The following is a 20,736-nucleotide window of genomic DNA, read 5'->3' as shown; positions in this document are numbered from 1 at the left end:
CTCTCCTTATCCGGAGGAGCCGTGGAAGAGGGCGTCGTGGAGTGTTGTTTCCGAGCCGCAACCACAATGACAGAGTCCGGGGGAGGGACCACCCTGAGGAACGCCGGGTCCGAATCAGGGGCCCTGTACTTTTTCTGCAACCGTGAGGGAGCAGACTTCACCACGGCTGGTGTCAAGACGACCTCCATGGCTGGTTCCTCCAAACCCGGAACCAAAGGCAGGAGGGGGCGTGACAGGTGAGCCTTGTGCAAAGTCTCAAAGATCACAGAGGTAGTGGGAACCGGTACTGTTACTGAGATTCCCAATTTTGCCGCCCCCCTCATCAGCACCTCCTGGAAAGTGGCAATATCATCCACCGGCGATATTCTAGTAGGCGGCGTTTCCGACAACGAGGGGGAAAGCCGTCCATTGCCCGAAGAGTCCGTATACCTCGTGCCTCTGGAACGAGATCTATATCTCCGTCGTCCATGCCTGGTGTAAGTGGACGATCTGTGTCTGCTCCGTGACCTCCGGCGAGATCGAGAGCGTGATCTCAGTCTGCGTGGGGTCTTAGGAATCACCGGCAGCCGAGGAGACGGCGGGAGCTGAGGCACCGGCGGTGGCGGAGGCGGCGTAGGTCGCTTAGGAGGAGGAGGAGGAGGCGTAGGAGGCTTCTGAGGCAGCGGCTGATGGAGAGGCTGTGGAGTCCCATCACTCCTTGCAGTAGAACCCGGACTAGCCCTGTCCGGACTCCCGTCCACCCTTCTCTTCTTGGCAGGCCTATCCCGTCCTGAAGTAAACGAGGGGGAGCGTCGTCTTCTCCTAGATCCACGACTGGAGATGGTAATCACCGAAGACGTGTTACCCGATGTCCTGGACGTCGAGCTGAGCGTCGACCTCGTACGGCTTCTCCTCGCCGTCGTCCACAAACGGCGTCCCCTCGACGTCGAACGGTGGCCCCTCGACGGCGATCTCCTTCACCTCGACGGCGATCTGTGCCTCGACGGCGATCTCCTTCGCCTCGACGGCAGCCGCCGGTGTCTCGATGTCGATCCAAGAGCTGACGGCGAAGGAGACGAGCGGTTGCGCCTCGACGGCGAGCTGCGCTGTCTGTGGGGCTCTGTACGACTTCGATGGTGTGTCGACGTCGACTGCGAAATCCTCGACGGCGACCTAGTCCTAGGTCTCGCCGGCCCCTCTCTCGACGTCGAACGTCGAGAACGCCGAGATCCAGAGCCCAGGATCGACGGCGAACACACCGGTGCTTTACCTCTCGCCGTCGACGTCGTCGCCTACGACGTCGAACGCGATCTACCAGCCGGTAGGTGTCGTTTCTGCTCCTTTTTCTGCCCGGAGGTCCCTCCAGTGGCTGAAACATGGGCAGAGGAAGGGGAATGAGATCCTCCATGCCCCGAAGTCCCACCTGTTTTCTGCTTCTCCTGTCCCTGAAGGCGAATCTTCTCTCTATCTCTCAGGGTCCTCTTGGAGAAGGTCTTGCAGAGGTCACACGTAGCAGGGACATGTGAAGATGAGAGGCAGAGAATACAGACATCATGTGGGTCCGTCTTGGCCATTTTCCTCCCACACTCAGGGCATTTATCAAATAAAGCCATGCTAAGAGTGGGTCAAACTGCACCAAATTGCAGGATGCAGCAGAGAAAGGCTCTAGACGTCGAATGAATAAACTTCTTTATCAAAAAAACCAATTTTTATCCAAATATCCACCCAAAAGGGTAGAGCTCAAGCTCCAGGGTCCTGCTAGCAGGAGCCGGAAAAAAAGAACTGAAAGTAACTTGCTTTGGCTGTGCATCCTGGGATACCGGGGGTCTCTGGAGAGTTCCTTAAAGGCACGGTATCCTTTTAGCAGACACATAATGACAGCCTATAGGGCTTGTCTGTCCACCCCTTCCTCTCTATTGTTTAAAGGGATTTTGGTGAAGGGAGTGTGATACAATAAAGGAACATGTCAGATGTGAATAAAAATGACATTTAAACTTTATTTTGGCTTTTGTGTTCACTTCAGATGAAGTGCTGGCCAGTGCAGCCATATTGTTGTTAGGCTGTATTATTTTGTCTGTCTCTAAAGTGTCTTTGCAGGTTTGCAAATGCAGGACAGCTTAAGAGATATTTTCATTGCTCCGGGGTCCCCGCACATGGGCGGGACTATTCATAGATTATGACTATACACAGAGATCCCCTACTACAGAAATATAGGATTATTCAACTCGCAAGAAGAGATATTGAAATACTTTTTTTCTAAAGTTGTAGAGATCATGACCTGAACATTGAAACTCTTTAATTCTTAGACCTTAAGGATTTTGCCCTTTACCACAACGTAGGAAATGAATAGAGTTTAGGAATTAGGTGTATATGTGCCCAAAACTGTTGGACTTATCTTTATGATTTTCACACCTTTTAAAATAAAATTAAAATTTTGTAGAACTTCAAATTATATAAGAATTGTGTGGAAAAAAACCCTACATAATGCTCACTTTTAGCTGGAGATATTTTTTCACACTGGGGACTTAGCTAACAGGTGAAGATGAATGCTGGCTAATTCTGCTGACTTACTTAATAGTAGGAACTGGCAAACAATGACACTCAGAGGCGTGTTTATTCAATAATAATGCCCTAACAGCATTCTAAAACTATGCTTTTTTGGTCCCGGACATTTCTTTCAAAGCCTACCTTCACCAATGAATTTCTGCACCAGTTCTGACCCAGAAACTCTGATAAAGGTGCAGTCCGTGTGATGAGCCACTGCTCGTGCAAGAAGAGTTTTTCCTGTTCCGGGGGGTCCATACAATAAAACACCCTGAAATCGTAATAGTTACATTTATATTGTTAAACTGGACAAAACTGCTTAAAGTGAAGTTAAATAGTGTTCTTATTTAGCTAGCTCATTGCACAATTTTGTTTTTTCCAAAAATAATTGCATCACTAATAATCATATTACCAGCAACTCCTTCACAAACTTACAAGCTTCAGTATAAACATGTAGCATTCTAAGCACCAAACAGTTTCAGAACTTAACATTTCCTTTAACAGTAACCTTGATGGGCAAGCATTTCTCCAGGACAATAATGACACTGCAAAGGGCCAAATTAATAATAAATAGAGTCTTTAAATGTAATATTTACTTTGCGTCAAGCAAATCGATGAGACTTTCAGGTCTCTGAACATTAGCTGCCAAATCAAGCAAACAAACAAAAAGAGCTGTACAATCGAGCTATGCAATCAGGCGACACTTTTAGATACTGCGCATATCACAATTATGGCTCCAAATCTCTACCAAGAGTGTCAAGTGCATACTTGATTTTTGCATGAGCAGAAGCTCTATGAAAGGGGATGGTACACTCTGAGGTAAAATTAAACTGCATGAGCTCTATGCCAATACCTGTGTTAGCAATATGGAACTGATGCAAAAAATCTGGTCTTTTGGCTTTATTCACCAATTAGTCTCTTAATTAGTTAGTCCCATGATCATTTATATACTTGCCACAATCACCCTCAATCTTGCTAATCAGTTGTTCGGTCAGTCTTAAGCATGGATTGGTTCCATCTGTTGTTGCTCTCTCTTTTTTGAGACACGCCTGGGTGTCTCAGCTGTAAACTACACTCACACCCTGCATCCACTCAGACTCACAAGCATGATTCCCTCACTTGGCCTTTCTGCTGCTTTTCTAGGTCTGAAGACTCCACTAGCACTTAGTAATGTGCTTGGCTTTCTCTAAATTCAACACACTGAGCATGTGCAAAGGATTGATGGTTGTATCACTGTAAAGCTTCAGCTTATTTCTGGGGCTCTTCTCACTCGCTGACATGAAATAATTAGAAGGAAAGCCTTCTTGGGTATAACAGAACCTCCACTACATTTTACATTTGCGATGCAACCGAGCTCGTCATGGACAGCTTTGCGATGTCTGTTATTGGGACTCTTAAATCTTGTTAAATTCTCAGGATTGCTATTCAGCTCAAATATTTGCTCCTTTACCACCCAATAGTGCCCCTTTTCCCACCACAGAACTACACCAGTCTCAATCAGAATGAGTGTGATTTTCCATACCAGAGACATAACTAAAAAGTGCATCATGCAGAATGCCAATAGTGAAGCCAATAATTTCTACTTTCAGGAACACCATACTCTAACAGAACTCAACCAAACATGATCATTGCCCAAATGTGAAACCAACCACCTATCATGACTGCTAATTTATGCGAGATCCCTAAGCAAAAACAGAAGCCATATCTATGACCCAATGGCAGATTTCAAACCTCTCCATAATTAAAACCTGGCTTGGCAAACATGAGCAATGAAGAAATACCTGGCTGATACCTAACCCTCTTCAAAAAGGAAAAGAAAAAAAAACGGAAAAAAAACGGTTATGTGGGCTAGCAATGGTCCGCAAAAAAGACCATGCCTGTATGTGAAACCAAGTGGTCGTCTTGGAATGCAAATCAATGCTCGTAGAGGGCTCCCTATCGACAACTTTCTCAGCTTGGAAGGTTGGTGGTAAGGTCCAGGCAACCATGTTGGATAAGTCCGATAACCCATTTGTTGGTTGTTATCGATTGCCAAATGGGAAGAAACTGTTGTAGTCTTCCCCCGACAGGTGTAAGTAATCGGGGGGGGGGGGGGTAGTGAAAGGGTTGTTACCTTTATCCCTACCTTTGGAGTCGTTTCCTCTACACCACCCTCCATAGAAACCTTTAAAGGTAGAGGATTGGGTGTTGCCTTTGATGGAGACTGGAGTGCTCCCATGGGCTTTGCCACTTCATTGTCCTTTTTCATTTTTTCAAGAGCCTTATCGACCTCAGGACCAAAACAAGCATTTACAATGCAATGGTCTCGGCATTGGTAAAGTTAGAGCTATTGGCATTGCTCATGACATTATTTTTGTTTAGGTCTTTGTTTTTAAAACATTTAAAGAAACGGCATTGTTATTTACAATGTCAATAGCTTAATCACTCTCAAATGCGAGACCTATTGCATTTGCACCCACACACAGATTAAGCTATTAACATTGTAAATAACAGTGCTGTTTCTTTAAATGTTTTAAAAACTAAAACAAACAAAAATAATGTCATGAGCAATGCCAATAGCTCTAACTTTACCAATGCCGAGACCATTGCATTGTAACTGCTTGTTCTTAATGAATGGTTGTCAACTAAGGCCCTAACGACGTTGCTCGGTCTCAAATTGTTTGGCTTGCACCTAATCGCCATGTTGGAATTTCCATATTATCCAACGTTCACTGGATGTCAAAAGTGAAACACACTTTGCCTTGATTCAATTTGAATGAAAGAAAGTGCTGTTTTATTTCCTTAAAGAACACAGCACTTCCTATTAAAATGTGTTAGTTTTAGCAATATCGTAACATATCTCAAAGCAATTACAATTAAGAGCATCGCAGAGACCTTGTTTAAAGGGCAAAGGGCCTGTGCACAAACCCAACTGTATTATAAAGAATATAATGATCAATACATAAATACAAGTGAATGTTTACCGATTTTGGAAATGTCGCTTTCTTAGGGTTTACTAACGCTAGCTGCTCATTTTCCAGCCAGGCTAAGGACAAAGGGGAGCATGTATGCATGACTGATTAAAAAAAGAAAAAAAAAAAAAGAGACACAGTGAGCTGTATATACTCTGACAACGGAGAGAGAGTCACAGGGAAATCTTAGGAATTTATACTTCTATCAAGAATTAACTGAAGCCACATTACACAGATACAGCTAATGCCAGTTGCAGATTAAGAGCGGTCGATTTGCCAGGTTGCATAAGCAGTGCTGAATACTTAAGCAGATTAAATAGACTTTTTGAAGTATGCACAATAGCTTTGAATACAGGTCTGTATATGCTATTTGCGGAATTGGATGAACTAACAATTGATTCCTCTCACCTCTCAAACTGTATGCTCAAAGTTGCATAGCACTATATTTAGATGCACAGTTCAAAAAAACCTTTATTGTTACCAGGCCTTCATGGATACTGTTTGCGAGGAGGGCTAACATTAGAGGATCTCACCAGTGCTGGCACCGCAGGGTGAGACTGATGGAGACCTTGTAGATTTGGGCAAGACAAGTTAGGGACAAATGTAGTGGCAAATGGAACTTATAATCGCTCCTTAGGCCTGTTGATGCTGGGTAAACATTTGTAGAACAGATACACCACTTTAGTGAGGGGTTTGGAGTGGAGGTTTTGGCAAATAGAACACTTCGATAAGAGGCAAGTAACATTGGTCACATTTTCGTAAAATGTGAAGACCACTCTACAGAAGGGACAAAAAAAAATACCTTCAGCCTTTTGCCACTGAAGTAATTTTTAAAATGCTCCTGCTTTAGCCAGTCAACTGGTCTAACCGTGGTAACTAGAAGTGGAGGCCATTTTAAAGCTTTCAATACTATACGCAGCAGTGTTACCACTGAGACCACTTTCTCTCTTTAGCTAATCCTCATCCTGAGTGATTACATGAATTGTCTTCATCGGGATATACACTTCCAGCAGCTGGGGCTTCCTTTTCTTTTTTATTATATTTTGGGACTATAGGTTAAAACTATGATATTAGAACAAAACAACCAAAACAAGCAATGGCAAAGCCAATAGGACTCGCGTATGTGAGATTTATCGGCTCCGTCAATGTTTAGCCATGTTGTCTGGCAGCACAGTTGCTGTGCAGCATGGTTGACAAGACATTTTTTTTAAATTGCTATGGTGTGGTGAATGCAGTGCGTGGCAATTTTTTTTTTTTTTTTTAAACTTTCAACCATGTTGCACGGCAGCCGCAAGACCTAATGGCTTTGCCAATGTTTTTTTTTAATTTACTGCTGACCAGGTAATACACCAGGATGACGCTGAGGAGCAGGGCACAAAAGAGCGTGAGCCGGTGGCACGCCTTCTGAAAAGAGGTGCCCGACAGCAGAAGGAAGATCGGATGTTCCTTCATGCCAGAGGCAGACGCAGAGATTATGGGGCAGTGGCTGTACCAAAAAAAGAAAAGGAAGCAGGCAGAGTTCATTAGCGCGGCGCGGCCAACTCCATCCTCCGTCTTGGGACACCCATGAAGAGCAAAAGCCGCATATCTGGGGAGGTTGCTTTGGAGTGGAGAAGGAGAGAGGGAGGATAAGCTCGGGTGTAAGCAGAGTGTGTGGAGAGACCAGTGGCACCAGACGCGTGTTGTATGTTTCTTTATTGGCCTGAGAAAGGACTATATTTCAGGGCGTTAAGAGGTACAACCAGGCAGTAGGGATGCAAGAGGACATTGGGGAAGAGCGGGTGTAAGCAACAATATGGGAGCAGGGCGGTAGGGCAGGTTGCAAGCAACGACACAGGCAGGGGAGGACAAGGTGCAAGCAACAACGTGGAAGGAGTGGAGTAGGCATTCAACTTAACTGACATTCCGGGAGGGGATTGTGCGAGGGAGCAGCAACACAATGGAAAGCAGGAGGGGGTCGAGCAGCATGAGGGACCGTGGGAGTGTCAAGCAAGATGACTGACAGCGGGAGGAGGATGGTAGTTGTCAGGAAGATGAAAGATAGCAGGAAAAGGGCAGAGGGGGAATGGGTAAGCAACGAAGTGAAGTAGGGGAGATGGACAGTAAAAATACAAACATATGGATTGTAACATCTAAAGTAAGAAAAACAAGTAAACTAAAAGTGACAGTAGAAGCACACTTGACAAGGAAGAGGTAATTGGTCCATGCTCTAGTGAAAGCACAAACAAACGAAGAGAAAATACAACTTTCATGCGCTGACCAATAAGAAGCAAAGAAATGAGGGTGACGATGAAGCCAACCTATGGTAAGCATTCGGCGGGCTTAGAGCCCTTTCCAAGTTTTATTTTAGTTAACAAACGATCTTGCAGGCAACAGCACATGCGCCGCCTCAGGTGAGACATACAAACAACCAAATATCATTGATTATGTTTTTTCATTTGGTCATTGCTGACTCAATAATCAACATAATTCAGCAGCAAGAACACGGAATGGCAGTGATCATAGGGAGTTGCTTAAGAACAATAGAGGCAATCTGGAAAAGAAGACGGTCAAAAACAGAAGGCAAAAATAATTGAGAAGGGGGTGAAAATATTTACTTTTAGGGATTGTTTTAGGCGCAGCCAAGTGAAGCGCAGAGTAAACATTACATTTTCGTATTCAGGGCCCGGCCACCCATCCCTTTACACTGCTGCTGCCGGTCAAGCTGGGATGCGGGTAATTAAACTTTAAGTGGTTGGCGTCTTGTCCCATGCCTGCAGCGCTGATGCAGTTAAAAGCAGTGGGAGGGAATGCTGATAAGGTGTCTGTGTACTCACCAGGCCTCGCTACCGGGCTCCGCCGCGCTCCGGGAGTGCTGGCCGTGCGTGCGCAACATCGGAAGAAGTGTTCCAGAACGCACAGAAAGAGAACGTAGCGTAGCGTGCTTGTCACTGATGATGTGTCTGGGCTTTTGGCCAATCAAAAGCCACGTTTTAATATTTGTAATTGATTCTACGTCCCCGGATTCTACTACTTCCCCGGTATACTTTTACATTATTTCCTCTGCAAACCTTACTACGTTTTAAAATATTTATGTTACTTTTAGGGTAGTTGTAGAATTATTGAACACTTTTTTCTAGGTGCATAGTTGCCTTCCAAATATACGACGCGTTAACAGCTCGCCCTCTGAAGAAATAACACAGCTTCGCATTTCGAATAGTTTGCCACAGAACTGTCTTTTTCACAGGGTGGGGGTCTGGTTATCCTTGTTTACGCATCTGTGGTCCGCGCCGAACCAGGTTAGTTCCCACTTCTAAGCAGTAGAAAACTGATGACAGGAGTGAGGGAAATTAGGGACACCATCCGCTGTAGAGAACTCCGCTGACTGTACGATGTGGCGTGGCAGAAGCATAAGGGGATCGTAGAATAGGAAGTGACTTGTATTATATTCTTAGCTCTCGAAAGGAGGGAATGGAAGAAAACGTGTAAAGGGGAGAGAAAGCAGGGCACCACCGCCTTTCTCCGAGGCAGAGCAGAAATGCCTCGGAGAAACGCAGCGTCCATTTCGGATTCGGGGGCGTGTTTTGCTGTTCTCTCCTCCAGCCATTGGCTGGAGGAGAGAATGAGACTTCTTGCAAAAAACACGCCCCCCGATCCGAAAAGGACGGGGCATGATCGGAGTGACGGGACCTCTTCTCCAATGGCTGGCCAGCATTGAAGAGGCCAGCCAATGGAGAACAGGGGAGAAGAGGGGCGGGCCCCTCTTCTCCAAAACCTTAAATCTCTCGACTTCCGGTTCTGCCTTTGGCAGACCGGATGGTCCCGAGACCTAAAGATGTTCCTTGTCAAAGGGGGTATTTAGGATAAACTGTTGGACTTCGGATTTAAACCTGGAAATCCGAAGCCATGCATGCCCTGATATTAACTTCCCTAGCTGTTGTGTCAGCAGTGTCTAAAGCACACCTAATTGAAGAGTTTGAAATTAGCTTGCCCTCTTGAAACAATTCTTGAGCTTTGGCCTTGGGTTCATCTGGGAGATATTGGAGCAGTTGCTCCATTTCATCCCAGTGTGCCCTGTCGTACCTAGCTAGTACGCACTGTGTATTGCGATCTGCCAGTGATTTGCAGCTTGAGCAGCTATACGTTTTCCTGGGTTATTTATGAGCTTTGATTCTTTGTCTGGTGGTGGTGCATTACCAGAAGTTTGAGAATTCGCTCTTTTGCGAGCATTGGACAGTACCAAGGAGTCAAGTGGCAGCTGACCTTTGATAAACACAGGGTCAGACGGCGAAGGTTTACATTTGTCATCTACTCTAGGCATCAAAATCTGTGCTCACACAGGGTCTCTGAAGATGTAATTTGCGTGCCTCATCATGCCCTTTTGCATAGGGAGTGTCTGGGTTGACCTGTGAATGGACCCAAGTGTTTCGAATAAAAAGTCCTCTTCTAATGACTCTTTATGTAATGCTACCCCATGGTACTCTTCTGCTCTAGCAATGAGTGATTGATAAGTGATATCATCAGGTGGGGTGGCTTTGCAGGGTAAAGTGTCTAATGGAGGATCAATGGTGTAATCGTTCCAGGGGTCTACAGGTAATTGAGCATCTTCCTCATCAATATCATCCCCCCCGAGGCAGTGAAAGTGGAGATCCGGAGGTGTAATGTGTAAGGGATCTAAATGTGGAGAAGAGGGTAGAGTTGGAGGGGATGATGGGGCAGGATAAGCAGGGCTGGGAGCATGTCCTCCTTTTTCTTCAAAGGAATCTTATAATGAGAGTCTTTAGAAGGAAGCTGGTGTTTAAGTGGAGATCTAGCATGAATATGTCCTGTATCAGGGTTGATATAAATGTTCTTCTGTTTAGGATTCAAGTTGGGATGATCAACGACTAATTTTGGGTCAGAAGGCTCGGATAGGCTGTCTTTTGATTTCAGCATCGAAGACATCTGGGGGCCGAGATGGGTTTGCTCTTGTGAGTGGCAGATTTCGGCTCCGAAGCATGCTTCTGTTTCGGCGTGGAAGGTTTTGGCTACGAACTGGATTTGGTCTTGGAACCAGAAGGTTTCATATCCCAAGAGGATGTTGGCCAACTCTGTGCCGAACCGGAAGGCTTGACTATCTGTTTCGGTGCCGAGCCAAGAGGCGGGGCGTCGGAAACATCGTCTCAGTGCCGACCTTGGCCCGAAGGCAAAGGTGGCGCCGAAGCCTTATGTTTTTTAGGCATGTGTTTAGGGGGCAGGGGGTCTTCGGTACTCACTGCACCTTGTCCCGGAGGCACGTCTTCGGACTCGAACGCCGAATCTGAGTCTGGAATGGAGAAGGCCTCTTTTTCTTCTGCCATTGATGCCTCAACCTCTTCATGTTCCAACTCCTCACCAAAGACATCCGGAGCGTGTTCTATATCTTGGTGCTGCATTTCACGAGGCAGAGCCCGACGATCGGAAAGAGTCTTTTTGGATCGGAACGATTTGCAAGCGTTGCACTCTTTTCTGTGGTCTCCGGAGACAAGCACAAGATACACACTTATTGTGAGTCGGTGCGAGGATACTTAGCATGGCACCAAGGACAGAATTAAAGCAGAATCTGTTCCATTGGCAGAAGGCTGGACCGACACGGTAAGGCCCGAAAGCCGCCCACAAAGTTTTCGATGGAAAGTAAAGGATTTGTTGACCAAAACAAGACGCAGAGAAGTGCGGAAACATGTACAAAACAGTACTGTCGAGGGTAGAGTGTATTGCGCACTGATGGGAACCCGAAGAACTGTTTCGAACCGGAGCACAAATATACATGTCCGAACCCGATGGCGGAAAAAAAACTAACAATGGAGTCGATGCTCATGTGCACTGTCACGGAAAGAAGGAGTCACCTTACATCGTGACTGGAAAGACTTCTTCGGGAAAAAAACTTGCAAACATCCGGACTCAACACTAGATGGCAGGAGTATGCAAAGCATGTGTATCTACAGCATATATGCCTTGAACAGTAGTTACCTTTTCCTTTGAAACTTTGAAACTTTTGCTCAACTATATATAATGGATTACATCGAACCAGTGAAGACTAATTAGCATTTTCAAGATACCACCTAGATTTAGTACAACACCAGATTTAGATCGTTCCCTCCAATATGGATTTTAAGTAAAACAATGATAAATATGGTAATTTAGCATAAGAGTACCTTTGGTTGAGCAATTCCCAGTGCTTCAAATAGTTCAGGGTGCTTGACAGGAAGTTCGATTACTTCCTTGATTTCTTTTATTTGCTTGTCTAGACCACCAATCATTTCATAAGTTGAGTCTGGAACCTTTTCAACCATCATCAAGGACACCAGAGGATCCACTTTATTTGGAAGAATTTTGTGAAGTGTGTAACTGTCATTCCTCAGGGCAACGCGGCAGTTTGGGGTTACCTATTTAAAAAAAAAAAGAAAACTGTTAGCATTTCACAGCACTAAAATATGTATGTAAAAAATAAAATACACATCCTCAGATCAATGCCGGCAAATTGTGTAGGCTGGCATGGGGGAGGTAACGTAGTGATTCATTAAAAAAAAAAGAAATTGGTTGTTTCACCTTGGGCAGTGAACAAACTAATATCCCCCCAGAGTTTCTACCCCTAAATATTCAATCAAATTATAAGTTATCAAATCAAGCTAATGCTTATATATAAACCTGAGGGATTAAGGGGTAGTTTCATAGCTTCTATTCAAGAAGCCACGGCTATGGCACATTTTAAGACTAGCAACGTCAATTTGCTGGAAGACTTTAATTTGCACACTGAAGTCGATTCAAATAAGGCTGCCTCAGAGGTACGCAAATTTTGTAATTTTGAATATGCCCCTGCATATCTTACCGCTCCACTTTGTCAGCGCCATGGTATAAGGCTGAACTGACTGTGGCCAAGAGGAAATGCAAGCAACTAGAGAGGCTATCGCGATACAATTATGGTAACACAAAGAAGCAGACTTATTAACAGGCACTCAAACATTATAAAGTAGTTATTAAAGAGGTGCAGACAAATTACTACCAGCAAACTATCCTTAAAGCGAAACTCCCTACAAAGGAGGTGTTTTTTACTCTATAAAACATTGGTTGACCCAAAAACCATCTCCACAGTGGGTACGGCATCTCAAACATTCTGCTTTGAATGAGCAGATTTTTTTATGAGAAGCTTGAGCGTCTTATCGCATCCGTCTCTTCCAATAAGAATGAGACTATCACTTCATCCTCTGCCCCTCCATAGACCTCTTGCTTCCACTTTAGCACCTTGATCTAAAGTTAGTATGTCAGCTACTCAGCACTATGAGGTCAGGCCAAGTTGCAGACTTCTGTAAATCTGCAGTTGTTATGCCTCTATAAAAGAAGCTTACCATAGATCTTAAAACCTTGGCCAATTATTGCCTGATCCCTCTTTGCCTGCTATGGCAAAATGTATGGTGTCATGTTATTACACTTCTATCGCGACACATTGAAGAGAGCGTGGTGCTCAATAGATTTCAGTCTGGCTTTTGCCCTGGTGTTAGTACAGAGACTGTGACGATGACCACATTTAGGGACATCAGAATGCTCTTGAATAATGGGGGGTCAGTGGCCCTATTCCTCCTTAATGCATCAGCAGCCTTTGAAATGGCCGCACATAATATCCTCCTTCAAAGACTAGGTGAGGTGGGCATTCTTTGGAAGGTGCTGGGTTGGTCAGAAGCTTTTGTTTTCAAAGAGGGCACAAGCATTTAATCTTCATCCTTTCCAATCTATTCCTTGTTACCCGAGTTGTGGCATTCCACAGGGCTCATTATTAAGCCCATCTTTGTTCAACAAGTATGTGATGACTAGCTAACCTCTCCTCTTAATTTGGGATTCAATTCTATTCAAACGCCAATGACACCCATATTATCTGTGGCTGGACAGCAATCATTTGTCCATCCAAGACGAATTTAAATGCTGCGTCACATCGGTTGCCCACTGGATGAATGTTAATTCCTAGAGGCTAAACACAGATGTGACAGAGGTCCTGGTATATGAAAATCCATCTATTTGGTCACCTTCTTGGTGGCCTCAATGGCTGGGATGCCAGAAGGCCGTGAACATGACTTGGGTGTCCCCTTTGATGTGAATTTAAGCTTTGGGCCTCACATTAAGAAACTTTTGCCTACAGTTTTGTGTTCCTTTTTGAGCACTTATTACTATAGGCTTGGATTACTGGAATACCCTTATTTCTGGGCCTTCCTGTCGATTTGCTACAGCATCTTCAATTGATACAGAACACGGCAGCCAGGCTTACCTTGGGTCTGCCAAAATCAGTTAGGATAACCCAGCATCTTTTTGACCAACACTGGCTCCCTGTGTCCAAACGGTGCACAATTAAAGCTCTCTGCTACTGACGCCAAGCAATCCACAAGGCAAGTCCATCAAACTATCTAACAGATTTATTTATCAAACATCTGCTGATCACATATCTTTGTTCATCAGAGGGGCTGTTGGTCAGCGTTCCGAAATGCCACAGAAAACTAACTCGAGCCAGAGAATTTGTAATTGTCTATGGTCAACGTGGGAATTCTCTCCCTTTTTAGGTCTCGCCTAGCCTATCGCGTAAGCGATCGCTATGCGAGACTATAGTAAGGGGCTCCCAAAAGTGCTCCCAAAAGCGGATTGCATGGCGAGCACGCGCACAATCACGTGCATCGTGCCGCCATGCAATCCGTTTGGCATCCTACTTCAAAGGGTCCGCTCCGCGCGTGCCACGCTCCGCCGGGCTTGTCTTGTTCGTCTTTTTAAACATTCACGTTATCATGTGCTTACAAAAGCCTGCATGTTCGAAATGGGTTTCTTTATTTTCAGAGCGAAGGGCTTTACGATGTACGTCTTTAACATTATTTAATGCCAACAGAGCGCGGTCTTTTTACATTTTTGTTTGTTTTTATGTTGCCATGAGCACATAACTGCGCTGCACGCTAAGCTTTATATTAATTGCAGCGCACATACTTTTTGTAGTACAAGTTAGTACTTTGCTTTGTTTACTTTGCTATTATTCCAGCGGACATAATACAACTGAGCACACTGTCTGATGTCTGATGCCTGATGCTTGCGGATGTCTGATGTCTGATGCCTGCGGATGTCTGATGCCTGATGCCTGCGGATGTCTGATGTCGGATGCCTGCGGATGTCTGATGTCTGATGCCTGATGCTTGCGGATGTCTGATGTCGGATGCCTGCGGATGTCTGATGTCTGATGCCTGATGCTTGCGGATGTCTGATGTCTGATGCCTGCGGATGTCTGATGTCTGATGCCTGCGGATGTCTGATGTCTGATGCCTGCGGATGTCTGATGCCTGCGGAGGTCTGATGCCTGCGGAGGTCTGATGCCTGCGGAGGTCTGATGCCTGCGGAGGTCTGATGCCTGCGGATGTCTGATGCCTGATGCTTGTGGATGTCTGGTGCCTGATGTCTCATGACTGATGTCTGATGCTTGTGGATGTGTGTTGCCTGATGCATGATGTCTGATGCTTGTGGATGTGTGTTGCCTGATGCATGATGTCTGATGCTTGTGGATGTGTGTTGCCTGATGCATGATGTCTGATGCTTGTGGATGCCTGATGCTTGTGGATGTCTGATGCTTGTGGATGCCTGATGTCTGATGCTTGTGGATGTCTGATGCTTGTGGATGCCTGATGTCTGATGCTTGTGGATCTCTGATGCATGATGTCTGATGCCTGATGTTTGTGGAGGTCTGATGCCTGATGTCTGATGCCTGATGTCTGATGCCTGCGGATGTCTGATGCCTGCGGATGTCTGATGCCTGCGGATGTCTGATGTCTGATGCTTGCGGATATCTGATGTCTGATGCCTGCGGATGTCTGATGCTTGCGGATGTCTGATGCCTGATGCTTGTGGATGTCTGATGCCTGATGTCTCATGACTGATGTCTGATGCTTGTGGCTGTGTGTTGCCTGATGCATGATGTCTGATGCTTGTGGATGTGTGTTGCCTGATGCCTGATGTCTGATGCTTGTGGATGTGTGTTGCCTGATGCATGATGTCTGATGCTTGTGGATGTCTGATGCTTGTGGATGTCTGATGCTTGTGGATGCCTGATGTCTGATGCTTGTGGATGTCTGATGCTTGTGGATGCCTGATGTCTGATGCTTGTGGATGTCGATGCTTGTGGATGCCTGATGTCTGATGCTTGTGGATCTCTGATGCATGATGTCTGATGCCTGAAGTTTGTGGATTTCTGATGCCTGATGTTTGTGGATGTCTGATGCCTGATGCCTGATGCCGAATGCCTAATGTCTAATGCCTAATGCCTAATGCTTGTAGATGTCTGATGCATGATGTTTCATGACTGATGTCTGATGCTTGTGGATGTCTTATGCCTGATGCTTGTGGATGTCTTATGCCTGATGCTTGTGGATGTCTGATGCTTGTGAATAAATTAAAGGCATTGTCATTTACAATACCAATTACAATACCAATAGCTCCAAAACTCGCAGTTGCGAGACCTATTGCATTGCAAATGCTTGTTCTATTTGTGGAGAGTCTAGTCAATTGAATTTCTGCAAAACCATTTATTACAGCTATAAATCCCCGTCTCTCCGCTGCTTTTTTATAGTATAGTGCTAGGAACCCACAGGTAACTGCACGCTTTATAAAATTGAAATTTCGAAGGTGCTCGATACAAGAAATTCAAAAAATAAAAGTTTCGATATCTGGGGCAGCGGTGGGTTCGTTCACCCTCCCGACCACGCCATAGCGGCCTTCCTGCATGCGGTGGGGGCAACTGACTGCACACATGTACTATTTGTGCCCCCTGCCTACACTGCACCCAATCACCGCAACAGAACCAACACGCATTCCAACAATGTGCAGGCAAAACTGGACCACCGGGACCTATACACTAATGCCGTCGCAAACTTCTCAGGCAGTGTGCATGATGCTTACATCTTTTGCAAGCATACTAGCCGTGGTCCCCAGACCAGTCCGCCGCCCAGCGATGACTGCCCGACCTTACGCACCCAGACCTCACTGCTCACCTGCCGCCACCGGCGTGTCTCCAAGAGGGCCCACCACGTGCTGGAGCATCCTCCTCAGCAGTCACTGGATTCCGCAGCACAGGCCCCCAGGGCATCCTGCTGCACAGCGCAAAGGAGTCATGTCTGTACAGCCAGCTGCCTTTGGCGTACACGCGGTCCAGCCGAGCTCACAATTCAAATTGAGTCTGGATTGCCTGGATAGCGTATCGAGGCCACGCAGGCTGCACACCCGCTCAACTCTGGTGGCACTAACTCAGTGCAGCTCAAGTCATCGCCACGTGGCGAGAGGCCCGTGTCGGACAAAATGCCTCGGCTGCCACCAACTCTGTGCACCTCAAGTCATCTTCGCGTGACAGGAGGCCAGTGTCCGGCAAATTGCTTCGGCTACCACCATCTCTGTGCACCTCAACTCATCGCGACGTTGTGGGAGGCCCGTGTCGGCCAAAGTGCCTCGGCTGTCACCAACATAATAAGCACACGGATATACCCAGATTGAGAGTGGAAAAGGCTTCTAGCACGTGCGCCCGGCCCTTTTTATTGGCAGGGTCCCATGTCCTGTGACGCCTGTGCTGCATGGGTTTGATGTGGGTGTAAAGCAGCCGTGAGGGAGTGGTTGTCGCATGCTGACAACTAGACCTGTGATCAGCAGATCACTACAGGGAAGACCTGAGATATGTAGCGTTGTAGTTCCCTCCCTGTAAGCGCAAGCGGTTTGGGCTGGCTGAAACGCGCATCCTTCACGACGTTACCAAAATGGCGGTTTGAATCCGCACACCCAACGAGATAGGTACATGATGGGTGCGATATATATATATATATATATATATTATATATTATATATATATATATATATATATATATATATATATATATTTTTTTTTTATATATATAGTTAGGACCACGTTTCCATAGGAAATCCGCAACATTCTATTTTGAATAACTTTGGCGCCGGTCGACGAATCCTCGCGAATTTTTCAAAATAGGTGGGGCACTACGCTCCGCTCCTACCCTGAAAGTCTCGGGGGGATTCGTCAAGCGGGGGCTGAGATAAAAGGGGGGTCCCAAAACACGTTTTTCCCATGCATTTTTCCATAGGACCTTTAGACAGGGCTACAGCCCGAACGGCTGAACAGAATTACTAGAAATTTGGCAGAGAGGTAGTCCTCAGGTCAAGGAAGTGCCTTTTGTAGGTTTGGTGTAAATCTGTTCAGTAGATTCTGAGAAAATAGCCTTTAAATCAATATATATATCTGAGCCAGCTTACGGTGCGCTTACGGTACGCTTACCGTACGCGTACGGTGGCGTGCGCGAGCGCGATTCTGATTGGCTCTTAGATCTAAGTAAACATTCGAATCGGCCGAAACCAGGAAGCGGCGGCCGCCATTTTCTCTCTCGCACTGAGAGTGATTTTTAAAATATAAAGCCCAAAAACATGTAAAGGGGCTGTTTAGACAGCTCCCAAACACATAGCCATGTTGAGGGAGTCCCCAAAGATCCCCCAAGGCCAAAAACGGAATTTTTATTTTTTCGGTAATTTCGCCGATTACGCTTACCGTACGCGTACGGTAAAAAATGTAAAAAAAAAAAAAAAATTATCCACACTCTCTCCACCCCGTGTGCAATTGATCCCCGAAGGGCACCAATTGTGCATGGCTTATTACACCTGAGATAAACTAAAATATTTTTTAAAAAAAATAATAAAAAAAAATTATCCACACTCTCTCCACCCCGTGAGCAAATGGTGCCCGAAGGGCACCATTTGTGCATGGCTTATAAAATATACGAAAAATTAAAATATTACCTTTCAAAACGAAGTGCATCATATGTCCTCCATGTGCGCACGGTGCGCGAAGCGCATCGTGCGTACATGGCCCATCTAGCGTAACGTGGGCACCGTGCGTGCACGGCACTAACTGCGCAAAGTGGGCGCGCGGAGCGCAAAGCACACCGCGTGCTCACTGTGCGCGCACGGTGCGCGAAGCGCACCGTGCGCGCACGGAACGAACTGCGTTAAGTGGGCGCGCACGCCACGAATGGCGTAAAGTAACTTAGCATTTAAAAAAACGTACAAATTCACTGAAAAAAACATAGGTTTCACACACGTTATAGTTAGGAATTAGCATTTAAAAAACCTTGCAAATTCACTGAAAAAACCATAGGTTTCACACATGTTATAGTTAGCGGAAATTTTACTGATAAAAAACCAATGAAATTCCCCCGTTATAGTTAGTGCAGGCAACTATAACTCACGCGACCGCAATCTTCTGCTGATGACATATGTGTCTTTATGAAAAAAAAATATTTGTAATATATGTATAGCTAAAAATGTATGGAAGAAGACATGGGCAAATAAGTGTCTAAATACAGTATTAGCATCAGCAGAGGATTGCGGTCGCGTGAGTTATAGTTGCCTGCACTAACTATAACGGGGGAATTTCATTGGTTTTTATCAGTAAAATTTCCGCTAACTATAACATGTGTGAAACCTATGGTTTTTTCAGTGAATATATATATATTTATATTAATATTTAAGAAAACAGAAGACATTATTTTAATAAACCAAAAAAATACAAAAACTATTTTTGGGATATTAAAGTTACAAAATATCACTAAAAAAACAAAAATTACTGAAAAAACCATAGCTTTAATGAACATAATTCTAAATTAGCATTTAAAAAACCTTTGAAATTCTCTGACAAAAACCATAGGTTTCAGGTACGTTATAGTTAGTTGGACATTTCACTCGTACAAAACCAGAGGAATTCCCCCGTTATAGTTAGTTCAGCTAACTATAACTCGCGCCCCCGCAATGCACTGCTGATGAAGTCACAAATTACATCATTCATGACATGGTCAGTGACATCACTGATGACATCATCCATGTGAAAATCTGATCCACCTCCTCACACTCTAATATAACCTTTAATACACCCACTCTAAAATACAGACTACCATTTTCGAAACCATCGAGATACCAGTTAATACATACGCACTCACTGACTCCTAGGTCTCCAAACATATCCACTCATTCACCCATACAATCACTCATACATGCAGTCACTCATCAATAGAACACTATCATATGCACTCATAAACCTATCCAGACGCTCACACACCACCACTCACACAGAGTTACTCTCACACCTAGTCAGTCATGCAATTAATCAATCACACTTCCATTTACTGATCTATGCAGTTATACACACACCACATCACTTATTCAAACAGAAACACATGCATACTTACTCTCTCCTGCAATCACTTATACAAGTACACACTCATCCATACAGCCACTCTCACAATCACCGACTCTCACGTATAGTCATTTATATACTTAAACTTTCACATACACTGCCAATTACATATGTAGTTACTTGGACATGTACCATTGAGACATCCATTCACTCACAAACAAACCCATACACACACTTACCCACCCATACAGCTGTTTCAACATGCACTCTTGCACCCATACACACAGTGAATCAACCACTCAAACATCTATGCACAGACTCACACACCTCCCACCCAGGCACCCATACAAATACTCAGGCAACCAATAGATAACCCATATAGACACTCATGCAGCTACTGACCAACCCATGCAGTAGCTTATACAACAGACAGACTGATACAGACATTCACGCAGTTTAGTCACTAACCCATGCATTTGGTAAGACACGTTTAATCACTCACTTAAACAGTCAGTCACGCATCTACTAAATCCTCCATTTCAGCCACTTATACACCCACTCATTCTTCAATACACCTTGGCATATATATAATACATATTTAAACTTTAAAGAAAAACAGTCACTGGATGATGTCATCAGTGATGTCACTGACCATGTCATGAATGATGTAATATGTGACGTCATCAGCAGTGCATTGCGGGGGCGCGAGTTATAGTTAGCTGAACTAACTATAACGGGGGAACTGCTCTGGTTTTGTACGAGTGAAATGTCCAACTAACTATAATGTCTCTGAAACCTGTGTTTTTTTCAGTGAAAACACTCACTCACTGTCTCTTTACTTTGGGATGGATAAGTCTGGTACATGGATCCCTAATGCAGATTTATTTTCCTCGTCATAGGCGAACACAGATCATGCGTGTGAGCCATGGCATAGGCCGGTCTCATGGATTGCGGTCTTGTTGGACCGTGAGGGGCACTTAAAGTGCTACCCTCATGGTGGTAGAGGGCTACATAAGGAGTTAAACAGCACAAGTGACATGGTCCTTTCTCCCCCCCCCCCCCACC

At 45.1% G+C, this 20,736-nt stretch overlaps 1 protein-coding gene across 15 annotated transcripts in view; it reads right to left on the bottom strand.

The window, feature by feature from the left end:
- LOC146871394 (26S proteasome regulatory subunit 8) overlaps nt 1–20,736 on the bottom strand; it is a 368,112-nt gene that overhangs the window by 213,153 nt on the left and 134,223 nt on the right. For 12 of the 15 annotated variants that reach the window (XM_085651032.1, XM_085651030.1, XM_085651037.1 and 9 more), the window contains 2 exons: nt 11,627–11,857; nt 2,668–2,794 (listed from right to left, as the gene is read on the bottom strand). In XM_085651032.1, coding sequence (XP_085507158.1) covers nt 2,668–2,794; nt 11,627–11,857 — 358 coding nt within the window. The remainder of the gene's footprint in view (nt 1–2,667; nt 2,795–11,626; nt 11,858–20,736) is intronic. The other 3 variants (XM_085651039.1, XM_085651034.1, XM_085651040.1) reach the window with 1 other exon arrangement.

The sequence above is a fragment of the Triturus cristatus genome, chromosome 1_1 (genome assembly GCF_964204655.1).
Source record: "Triturus cristatus chromosome 1_1, aTriCri1.1, whole genome shotgun sequence".
Classification (NCBI taxonomy): Eukaryota; Metazoa; Chordata; class Amphibia; order Caudata; family Salamandridae; genus Triturus; species Triturus cristatus.
The sequence above is the reverse complement of the archived record's forward strand: the minus strand, read 5'-3'. Positions and strand labels throughout refer to the sequence as shown.